The 12,577-nt window shown below is 35.8% G+C and overlaps 1 protein-coding gene across 3 annotated transcripts in view; it reads left to right on the top strand.

Moving 5' to 3' along the window:
* Nucleotides 1–12,577, top strand: part of LOC142348093 (calretinin-like) — a 53,697-nt gene that overhangs the window by 30,994 nt on the left and 10,126 nt on the right. For all 3 annotated transcript variants that reach the window (XM_075399260.1, XM_075399273.1, XM_075399265.1), the window contains 3 exons: nucleotides 7,597–7,737; nucleotides 8,237–8,314; nucleotides 8,389–8,444. In XM_075399260.1, coding sequence (XP_075255375.1) covers nucleotides 7,597–7,737; nucleotides 8,237–8,314; nucleotides 8,389–8,444 — 275 coding nt within the window. The remainder of the gene's footprint in view (nucleotides 1–7,596; nucleotides 7,738–8,236; nucleotides 8,315–8,388; nucleotides 8,445–12,577) is intronic.

Raw genomic sequence — 12,577 nt, 5'->3', positions numbered from 1 at the left:
TGTTCAGCTATTCCTCGAAGTCACTAAAATGTTTATTCTGCGAATATTTTTTGGGTTTGTTGGTTCATTGGTAAAAATTGGTGACTGGAATTGAACTGATTCGTTATCAGACAATTTAAAATTGCCGTCTAAAAAACCACTTGTTGCTATGATTGTTAAAAATACTAATGCGTTATGACAGATTGCTTTGTTGATGTTATAACTCTTTGAGTTTATGCTTAATTTTGATTGATTGAAACCTTATCGGTAGACTGTTTTACTGCTCAGCTACTTTTTGATTGAGATAGATGTTCAACTATTCCTGGAAGTCACTAAAATGTTTATTTTGCAAATATTTCCAATGCCAATTGGAGCTATACTTAATATGATTGATTAAAAGGGAGTAACTCACTACCTCAAGTACAGGAATTTATGCAAAAATTCAGAAAACTTTCATGTCGTTGTAAGAAAGCCAAAAAGCGGTACCGAAACACTTCTCTAAAGAAAATTTTTTTATTGGAATAAATCTTACCAGTTGTAAATTGAGACTAAGCTACAAGGGGACGGAAATAATATTAAAAAACACAAACCTTCAAAATTCAAATTTTCACTAACAGTCTCTTAAGTATATTCAAAGTCATAAGAGGCATTAGATAACAAATGAAGGCATCGTATAGGCTCACCTGCAGCTCCGTATAAGCCCAGTTGAATCTTTAAGTAAAGAATCGAAAGTCATGAGGCCGCAAAAAGTATGACAAATGAATCAAAAACAAAAAGAAATTATTTAAATTTTACGAAAATACACCGTCAAAGTCTAAACAAAATGGGAGCTTTTCCCTGAAAACAAAATTTATTTTCATATTGCCTTGATTCGTTGTATATAGTATCTGTCATTGATTGGGCCGTGATTTGAAAAAATTCGTGTCAGTAATCAACATGAAAAAGCAGAACTGCAAAAAAATTTTGAGAAAGACCACGCCCTAATATAATCCGAATAGTTATTGATTGTAAGAGTCCATGATGATTTCAAACCTAACCCTGATTTTTCTCATAGTCCAACAAAAACCATTAGTCATTCTATGTTTACAAATTAGATCAAATAGCAAATGAAATATTTCAATGAACCACAAAATCAAGCATTTTCTATAATTGTTAGATTTATTTTTCGAAACATTGCCGTCTAAATAACCACTTCCTGCCATGATCGTTACCAATACTAATGCGTTATGGTACGTTGCTTTGTCGATGATATAACACGTTGACTCTTTGCTTAATCTTGAAGAATTAAAACCTTATCGGTAGGCCGTTTTACTTCTCAGCTACATTATGCATGTGATAGATATTTACGGAGCGATATCCGTATTATGACGGACGACTGCAAAAATAACAGCAAAAACAAAACGAAAAACAATTTAGCTGAACAAGAAGGCGCTGCAGCAACCACCTTTGAAGCCACAAGCCATTCATGAAGAATATTAAACACCTAAAGTTTTTTGGCGGACAATGGTAACAACATCGTTGGCGCGGAAAGAGGACTACGCGAGAATATAAAAATGTGGAATACTGTCAATTTTGCATCGGAAATTGCCCAAAGAGGCATTAAGTGGAGATTCAACCAGTCCAGCGCGCCACACCAAAGTGGCAGCTGAGAGAGAATAGTACGTAGTTTCAAGCGAATACTTTACACTATCCTTGGTACTCGTCGCCTCACCGACAAAGTTTTGAACACCACTTTTTTTTGTCCCGCGGAATACGCATCTAATGCACGCCTGTTAATGCCCGTTAGCGCCGACCTGTCCAACCTAGGCGTAATAACACCTAATCCTTTTTTACTTGATAACCATGCAAACGCAATTCCGTCAGTCGTTCGGGTTGACGCATTCGATCACCATAAGCGTTACGCCCGCGCATAGTCGTTCGATAACTCTATCTGGTCTCCTTGGATCAAAGAGTACGTCCCAACATTGAACCGACATTCTAAGTGGCCGACAACTGCCGAGCAACACCTAAAAACCGGTGACTAGGTCTGGGCAGTTGAAGAGAATAACCCAGAGGGTTACTAACCTACTGCTAGGATCCCTGAACTGCGTTGCGGTTCAGACAGCGTTGCACGCTCCGCCGTATTGCGCACGTCTAGCGGATTGCTCGTCCGCCCGCATGTAAAGTTAGTAACTATTCTCCCTATATCTTCTGGTCCGGAGGATGTTACTAAGTAAAAGATTTAAAGCGTATTTTATGCGTCATTTTTCTGAGCCAATCAGATTCAAATTTTTAACTTAGCTCATAAATCGTTCCAATCTACATATAAAATTCTGAAAATATTTGTTGAACATAAATTCAAGTATTCCTATTCATAAACCTATCAAATAAGACAAGATTCGGCTCTATATTTTTCAGGTTTTTGGATTCATTGGTAAAAAATGGTGACTGGCATTCAACTGATTCGTTATCAGAAAAAACACCGGCCAGAGGAGCACCAAATTGCAGTTTAAAAACCATTTGTTGCTATGATTGGTTAGCAAAACTAAAGCGTTATGAGAGATTATTTTGTCGATAATATAACTCGTTGACTTTAAACTCAATCTTGATGAATTGAAACCTTATCGGTAGTTTGTTTTACTTCTCAGCTACATTATGATTGGAATAGGTGTTCAGCTAATCATGGAAGTCAAAAAATGTTTATTCTGCGAATTTTTTCAATGCCAATTGGAGTTACACTTAATATGATTGATTAAAAGGGAATAAATCACTACCTCAGGTACAGGAAACTATGCAAAAATTCGGAAAATTTTCATGAATTGTCGTTGTAAGAAAGCCAAAAAAGCGGTACCCAAACACAAAACCACTTTAAAGAAAATATTTTTATTGGAATAAATCTTACCAGTTGTAAATTGAGACTAAGCTACAAGGGGACGGAAATAATATTAAAAAACACAAACCTTCAAAATTCAAATTTTCACTAACAGTCTCTTAAGTATATTCAAAGTCATAAGAGGCATTAGATAACAAATGAAGGCATCGTATAGGCTCACTTGCAGCTCCGTATAAGCCCAGTTGAATCTTTAAGTAAAGAATCGAAAGTTATGAGGCCGCAAAAAGTATGACAAATGAATCAAAAACAAAAAGAAGTCATTTAAATTTTACGAAAATACACCGTCAAAGTCTAAACAAAATGGGAGCTTTTCCCTGAAAACAAAATTTATTTTCATATTGCCTTGATTCGTTGTATATAGTATCTGTCATTGATTGGGCCGTGATTTGAAAAAATTCGTGTCAGTAATCAACATGAAAAAGCAGAACTGCAAAAAAATTTTGAGAAAGACCACGACCTAATATAATCCGAATAGTTATTGATTGTAAGAGTCCATGATGATTTCAAACCTAACCCTGATTTTTCTCATAGTCCAACAAAAACCATTAGTCATTCTATGTTTACAAATTAGATCAAATAGCAAATGAAATATTTCAATGAACCACAAAATCAAGCATTTTCTATAATTGTTAGATTTATTTTTCAAAACATTGCCGTCTAAATAACCACTTCCTGCCATGATCGTTACCAATACTAATGCGTTATGGTACGTTGCTTTGTCGATGATATAACACGTTGACTCTTTGCTTAATCGTGAAGAATTAAAACCTTATCGGTAGGCCGTTTTACTTCTCTGCTACATTATGCATGGGATAGATATTTACGGAGCGATATCCGTATTATGACGGACGACTGCAAAAAAAAGCAAAAACAAAACGAAAAACATTTTAGCTGAACAAGAAGGAGCTGCAGCAACCACCTTTGAAGCCACAAGCCATTCATGAAGAATATTAAACACCTAAAGTTTTTTGGCGGACAATGGTAACAACATCGTTGGCGCGGAAAGAGAACTACGCGAGAATATCAAAATGTGGAATACTGTCAATTTTGCATCGGAAATTGCCCAAAGAGGCATTAAGTGGAGATTCAACCAGTCCAGCGCGCCACACCAAGGTGGCAGCTGAGAGAGAATAGTACGTAGTTTCAAGCGAATACTTTACACTATCCTTGGTACTCGTCGCCTCACCGACGAAGTTTTGAACACCACTTTTTTTTGTCCCGCGGAATACGCATCTAATGCACGCCTGTTAATGCCCGTCAGCGCCGACCTGTCCAACCTAGGCGTAATAACACCTAATCCTTTTTTACTTGATAACCATGCAAACGCAATTCCGTCAGTCGTTCGGGTTGACGCATTCGATCACCATAAGCGTTACGCCCGCGCATAGTCGTTCGATAACTCTATCTGGTCTCCTTGGATCAAAGAGTACGTCCCAACATTGAACCGACATTCTAAGTGGCCGACAACTGCCGAGCAACACCTAAAAACCGGTGACTAGGTCTGGGCAGTTGAAGAGAATAACCCAGAGGGTTACTAACCTACTGCTAGGATCCCTGAACTGCGTTGCGGTTCAGACAGCGTTGCACGCTCCGCCGTATTGCGCACGTCTAGCGGATTGCTCGTCCGCCCGCATGTAAAGTTAGTAACTATTCTCCCTATGTCTTCTGGTCCGGTTCATCTCCCTATATCCAGTTGTGCATGTTATTACTGAGATCAACAAATAGGACAAAAAAACAGCAAATAAAGACAGAACTTAACTTTTCACAAAACAATTTTCGAAGCCATCGTGTTCAAGCAATTACATCCATAATACATGAAAAACCATTAAAAATTTTAAACTGAAGAAAACGATTATGTGATTTGCTTTCGTCTCGTTTGATTTAAACTGACTCTTTCGTAAAGGGCCATTGTGGAAAAGACAACAAAAAGAACCACAATTAATGACCAGTATCAAAAACAAATGAAATTCCTTGCAAAAACATTTTCATGCTCTATAGACATCTCTCAATGCATAACCAACAGCAAAAATAGCAAAAACTTTGTTTGGAGCAGCAGAAAATTGAGCTCTGTCAATAATAAGACTGAGTTACTTGTTGACGATAGAGAACAAAAAATAGTACAGATATTAGCAGAAATTTTAACCAAAAAGCTCGGATAAGACAAATCGGCGAGCTTTCTCTATCCTTAACCGTAAAACCAATAACATGGTTTTAGAAAAATATAAACAAGTTTCAACAAGATTATCGAAAATTTGGTCAAAAATTACGGAAAATGAGTTTAAATACAACGGAGTTCACTCTACTTTTCTCAAAAATTTAAGTCTCGATAACTTCCTGTAAAAATGGGAGATCACAAAAATCTTTCCAATTCCATATTCTACGCGGGACGAGCTTTCTAATAATACCAGTCTCAACTCTTTACGATTTTCATATGGAACGGCCAAAATTGTCTGAACAAAAGACCCTTTTGAGTATATAGTTCCTCCCCCACAAGTGGAAAGGAACAAATATATATATATATATATATATATATATATATATATATATATATACATATATATAAATATTTATATGTATATAATTGTATAAAATAGTTCAATTTAAGTTCGGCTACCCTGATACAAAATTGTTATAACCTTGCTTCAAACAGGCACGCCCTTTAGCAATAACACGACACCATGACAAACTTAAATTGAATTAAATCTTAAAATTTTGCAAACAATTCACATAAAAAAATAGCAGAGGACAGTTGAAATCAGTTATGAATATTGCATGAAAAGTGTTTGTTGCCATATGATCATATATATTTCTTATGAAGTCGATTTTTCATTATTATTAATTTCCGCTTTTCTTGGTATTTTTTGGTTTTAATGACGTTTCTCTTTTCGTTTCAATGTTGAAAATTGGTTATTGAATTCATTTTAGTGATCAAGATCTTGTAGAAAAAACCATCATCACCAAGGTTTCACAACAAGCTCACTCGGAATTATATGCCGCGGACCCCCATATAATAAAATATTTCAATGGAGGAGGGGTCCAGGTTCGTCGTAAAATGAGTTCCAGAAAAATGTTCCGTCAGTGTTTTGCTATGCGTTATGTAAATCAATTTAATCTTTTCCAGATGTTTTTGAAGGATGAACTAGACGAGGTCCCAAGGTTCTTTGGAATAAAGCTGTTTGATTGCAAGAAGTTCTAAAATTTAGATGCAACGAGAGATAATGTCAAGAGAAAGTTTTAAAATTTTGCAGAGTGTCGACAGGTGGTGAGACGAGAGTCATCGGTGTCCAATCTTGAAGCCTTAAAGGGAGACAAAGCACGCAGTTGTTCCAAACTTTCTTTAAAAATCTGAGAAAAAACAATTCAAATACATCTTCAATATTCATTTTTTCAAAAATGAGTCTCCCTCAAAATTTGTTTTGGAGCAAGATGAATTCTTAACAAATTATACTCAGGGGGGCTACCATATATAATTAATCCGTAGGTAATTATTTTGTAAAACTTTATCGACTGTTGCCTATCCAAACTAATACGAGCGCATAGCAATACAAAATTGAATTGAGCAAGCTTTTTGCAGACGTGGTCAGCGTGATGCCAAAATGAAAGTACTCCTTCATCAATAAAATATGAAATTTTAAAGTTATCAACTGTTTTTACTGGCAAACTCACGACATATACAACTCACGAGTTCTCTGAAGTATTATTTGCTATGGGCGATATACCTGTTTGAAAGTGTTTGTTGCTGAGAATTATTTTAAAAAATTATTTGGAAAAAAAATTGAATTATGGAAAATGGAATTTAATTAGCTGGCAGAATAGTACTGTCGGTTGTGGACAATTGAAGTGCATGTTTTCTCTCGAATTTGAGAGAACAGTTTTCATAGTTTTACCACACGATGATTTAGTTATAACATGGAGAGAAAATGGGTTGGGGATGGTCTCCGTTTTAATTTTCTAAAATTTTTTCAACCAAATTTCTTTGGTACTGCCAAGATAACATCAGCATTGATATTGTTTAGCGGACCGTTTTCAATTTTTAGATCTTTTAGTGCAAGTAGATGGAGATGATGATCTTTCTCAAGATCAGCTTCACTATTCACTTTTGCTGTTTTGAAGAACATTTAACATCAAAGTTTTGGATTGCTTGTACAATAAATTGTTCTGGAAGTTGATTTTCGTTTCAAATTGTCGACTCAAAAAATTGTTTTCAGCAGTAGATGATTCAGTGGCAGAAAGATATTTTCTCGCATCGCTCATTGATTTTGTGTTTGTATTAGACCACCTTATTCAGAATCTGCGACTGTTTTCAGGCAAGATGCCAAACTCTAAATTTGTTTTCTAAAAGATCTACCTGTGGTATTCAAAAATTCAAATTGTCTTGTGGAAAGTTATAAACTCTTTATTTCGGAAAGTTTCATTAAGAATTTTTAAGGTTTTAACCTCCATCTTCAAAATTTTTTATTTATATTTTTATCTGAAGTTTTGCTATATGACAATTATTTAGCAATCCCTGCTGAGTTTCTAATGTGCTAACTAATATTTCTGATGACCCAACTCCCTTAGATATTGCGAGAAGACGAGAGGGCACAAAGAGATGATAAATGCATGGGTATGCGATTAATTGTTTAATTTTTAATAAGCAGGACCGACTTCAATTTAATAGATATTATCTTTCAAAATTCAACAAAAAATCAACTTAAGTAACTAAGGTAACTTCAGAAGAGTTGAGTGTGTTGATTTTGTTTCAGCTGGGTGAGATTTTGCCAGTGGAAGAGAGCTTCCTGTTGATATTCCAACACGAACAGGAACTGACAAGTGTACAATTCATGGAGATATGGAGAGAACACGACAAGGACAGGAACGGATTCATAGACTCACACGAACTCAAAGTCACTACTTCAATTTACACACCTCACTCGCTTGAGAAATATTTTAAAATTTGAGAAATAATTGCACCAAAGACAGTAGAGTTATTGCATGTTTGGATCTTTCGCGTCTGTCTCCCCCTCACTACCTTATGCCCCCCCCCCCTGTAACAGAGCACGTGCCATTGAATAGTAAATAATTATGTAACAATATGGCAAGTGCAATCGGGGGAGCAAATAATAAACGCCCACTTAGCTAGGGAGGCACACACGGACAAACGGAGGAAACAATTCGCTTGTTTTGAAGAAACGAAAACTGCGCTCTATTAAAAATTAAAATAGTTGTAAGCTATTTTGTATAACGTCAACGAATATTTGTGAAATTGAGGTTTTCATGGTACACGTCCATTGCTAAAAATGACAAATGATCTTCAGCCCTTGACGATATCATTTTTGCAAAAAACTGGCAGAAGACTTTCAAAGCACAAAGGTTCAACCATTTTGACGCAATCTTATATTTTAGAGTTTTCTGCACTCTCTACTGAAAAAGAAGTCAGCGCATGTTCCCAAGGATCGACTAGAAGAATATGCGCAAACAATTGTGAGCTCAATTAACAACTTTGCTCTCATACTTTACCTTGAATTTGAGCTGAAAATTGACAAATTATTTTTCAGCTCCAAATGTTCGATCGAAATAATGACGGAAGATTGGGACTTCAAGAAATGGCCAGGTAGGCAGATTAATTACAGCCTTATCTGACCCCCCCCCCCCCCCCCCCTCCTCGCCCTCCCACAAACTAGCGATCTTTCCGACCCCCACTTAGGGACTATATGCTCCACTGCTCAGTCAATTTTGGCCCATTGATATATTTATCGTACAGAGTTGTGAGAGTTGATTATTATAAAGCCTGTAAGTTGCCCAATTTTTTGTTTGCAGGTTTTCTTTAGTTTTGTCTTTTTCGAGGAGTTATCAAGGTCCAATTGTCTGTAAACATTTGGTTTTTTTAGCGTAATTTTGATGAATTTTAGCGTTATTTTTTGTCAATTTTAGATAAATATTAAGAAATTTGCAATTATTTGGACATTTTTGTTTTCTATAGCCACAAAGTGATAGTAAAAATGCTCTTGGTCTAATCATGGCACTTTGAAATTCATTTGATGTAGAATGTATTGGGGTGCTGTCTTTTTTAAAAAAAAAGTTGTTCGAAAATTTTCAATTTTTGACGTCATTGACAGGTCAAGTTATATTATTGGTTGCTTTGGAGCACAAAAAATTTCCAAACGGCTTTCAAAATCAAGCGAGAAATTGGTTTCTGAAAGAACGTTTGATTTCTGCAGGTGAACATTTTTTCACTTGCGGGAGTTTGAATTCCGTCTTAGCTATTTTCCTATTGAGTTCTTAGCGAATTCTGATCAAAGTGATTCTTGTGTTCCAATGTTGCATTGCTGCTTTTAATTGAAACGATCAATTGGCAGCTAGTGTTTTCATGACTATAGCAATCTGTTATGACTATAGCTATTTGCTTTCATTAATTAATTGTTATTTTTTATTTTGCCTGTAATTGTTTTCCGTTTTGCTTGTGTTGCCACGACTAATGAAGCTTAAGTTGACTTTTGTTGTGTTTTGTTAGTTCAAAGTGTTCTTTATTATTGCTCTGGCAATATGGGTCGTCTTAAGCTCTTAGTGAAATTTTATATTTTGGTTAAACAAAATAATCTATTCGTAGTTTATTACAAAGTCATGTTAGTTTCGTTTACCTTCCAGAGAGGCTTAAGTAACCTCAATAGTTTAAATTTGTTATTTTTCGCTTATTTTTTTTAAAAATGAAATTGGGTTTTTGCTTGAATATCGTCCTCTGTCTTTGTCCCATTAATAACCAACTCCATTGGCTTTCTTACGCGTCTTTGTTTACCCGGACCTTGCTCACAGTGAGTTTCAGCGCTGTAGCATTGACTTTCAATGGTAACCAGTACTGTACCAGACAAATAGCAGTATAAATACTTTTGTCAGTCTGCCCAGAGTCGATTAAGCAACATCCCAGTCTGCCCTTCTTCTTCACAGTCTCTTTTACATTCTTGGTCAACACTGCACAGAATGTTTCACATTTCTCTCATCATCAGACTGTACATACAAAGAACATAGCAAGTTTTGAAAATTTCGAATAGCTGATATCATGCTTAAACTTATTAATATGGCGATACCCTCAAAAGCTATTCTAGCTCAAACTATACCATATATTGGTGCATTTACATCTTTGCAGTGGAGTCGGAGGCGGAGGTCGGAGGCGGAGGTCGGAGGAGCCGCAATTCAAGGAGCCGCAATTCAAGGAGCCGCAATTCAAGGAGCCGTAATTCAAGGAGCCGCAATTCAAGGAGCCGTAATTCAAGGAGCCGCAATTCAAGGAGCCGCAATTCAAATGGCCGCAATTCAAATCAATCAAATGCATGAGACAAACTCAAAAACTATAATTCAAAAGCATAGTTATAATCATAGTTTCAGAGCCTATTAATTGAATTCTTACGCAGAACAAGTTCTGCAACTAGATATAAATTCATTTATATTGAAAACGCATGTATTTTTAATTACGATCAAAACAGATATCGAGAGAGAGAGAGAGAGAGAGAGAGAGAGAGCGAGAGAGAGAGAGAGAGAGAGAGAGAGAGAGAGACGCGAGATAATTGGCTCTTGAGCAAATAGAAGCGCGAAAGCGCGGGTAATTATGTACGCTATGCGCATATCAAAACCAGGCGGCATTTTAATATGGCCATAACCAGGGCAGACAGAATTTGTTTATGCCCAGACCGCAAACCGAATTAACAAATTCATGTTCAGACGAAAGTCAGTTGATGACTCATCTTGTCTTACTAAAATCATACTAAACAGTGAAATCTCGGACCTGAACATAGTAATGGCCCGCCTAAAAACCATTATGATTTTTTTTCTGGTCCAGTACTGAATCTCTCTGGCGATGCGCTCCGGGTATGTACTTTCTGGTTTAGTTTATTGATTTAGTTTACGACTGAAACACCATTTACTTCTCGACAGATTTCTTGGTTAATGAAACTTGCCGTAATTTTTTGTTGTTCATTTTGCCTTGTTGACGCAATGTTTTGAAAGATTTTTTAAATTTTTGAATCTTCAACTGGCAGCTAACTGTTTTTAAGACTTTGATCCTATTTGTTTCAAAAACCATGTCATTGTTTGAGTATTGTAATTTGCGTTGATTTGATACTTAAATATTAATAATTAAGAAGTTATTTCTTATACGAAATAAGTTAACCTTTTTTCGGATTTGAGCTCATAGGTAATTGTTTTTTTTCATTTTGAATCCCTTCACCTTTGTAAAATTTAGAGAACATTTATTTTTGCCGCTAATTTTTCCAATAATTGCCATTTGTTTGTATTTCCGACAAGTATTTTCGGTTTTCCCACGAGACATAAGTGAATCTGTTTCAAGGTTTGAGCTTGTAATCCATGTTTTTTTAACCATTGACACTCGTTTTCAATTTTTTTGATCTTTAAGATCTTGCCTTTATTTGCTTTATTTATTACTTGTCTATTTTTCGTTTTAATGTTCTGAATAAACACGTAAGTTCTCTAAGGGGACTAAATCAAAATACTTTGCAAGTCACTGGCTCTGACGAACTTAACACCTATAGTTTTTATTGAAAAGGAGATAATTTCGTAGATCTTTTTTTTATTTTGTTGTACGTCATTTGATTTGTTGACAAAAGCTGATAAACTAAAGTTATTCAAATCTTTGGTTGGTGATTTAGGGCTTGCACTGCATTCTTTTTTCAGTTTGTTGTCTGCCTCGATTTTGTTAGCTCCGCTCCAAAAACTAATGGTAGTACTACTCCTGGTTATTATTATCCCATTAACTTCTCTTTGTTATTCCAAAAATTTCCTTTCTCTGCTTCATTTGGTAGATAATTCAGCCAAGAATGTGGCAAGAAGGGTCAGAATTTGTGTTTAGAGCCTCCATTGTTCATATGATTACTCCGATCTCTCATTCATTTATGCGAACTAAAGAGAATGCAAAAATAGATTACTGTCTTCCTATACACCAACGACTCACAAAGACCAAAGTTGGGACTAGGAAATAGAGCCGAATGCTGAAATTTGATTGGCCAAACAATGTGATCGGAAAAAATTATAATACAACAAAAGTAAGAATTATTTAGTTGTCTTCCCTTGATTATCTCCGTTGTGCGATCGGGTTGCGTCCCCCTCTCCGTAGCTGCAACCCACTGAAGGGGGAGGGTTCAGTTGCAACCACAATCAAACAATTAATGCCTCTAAAGAAATGAGGTTAAAGATCAATCAATCGGAGCAGCGGGAAATATTCGGCTTTATATCTTATTTAATGGTATTCTGCTCTGAGTCAGTTCGACTCTACCGGCGTTCTCCGCAAAATTTTTAGTTAGTTAGCGTGGGAAATATTCATTGAGTAGACCTTATTAAATTTTTAACCTCTTTTCCTCTTTTCTATCATTATGAGTGGGTTTTGTCAAAAAATACATAAAATGTATTTTCACAAAAAATGTGCTTGAATGAACTGAAGTTAAAAAATTTAAAAAAATGCACAGTAAACTGCTCAGAAACAGTTAAATTTTCATTGCATTTGGAAATCTAGTCATTTTTTAATTTGCCTAGAACTCCTTTACTCTGTATATATACGTGAGCAACAATTTGGTATCACAACCCTGAGTGATTCAGCTAGTTTTCATTTCTTCTTTCATAATTGTTTGTATAGCTGGATAAATCAAATAGGTGGTAAAACCGCCATGGAGGACACCGGTGGATCCGAACGGGGGCAGAGCAGATTGCCTTGACTTGAAATTTAAAGCCGAATATTTCCCG

The sequence above is a fragment of the Convolutriloba macropyga genome, chromosome 1 (genome assembly GCF_964194025.1).
Source record: "Convolutriloba macropyga chromosome 1, txConMacr16.3, whole genome shotgun sequence".
Taxonomy (NCBI): Eukaryota; Metazoa; Xenacoelomorpha; order Acoela; family Convolutidae; genus Convolutriloba; species Convolutriloba macropyga.
The sequence above is the reverse complement of the archived record's forward strand: the minus strand, read 5'-3'. Positions and strand labels throughout refer to the sequence as shown.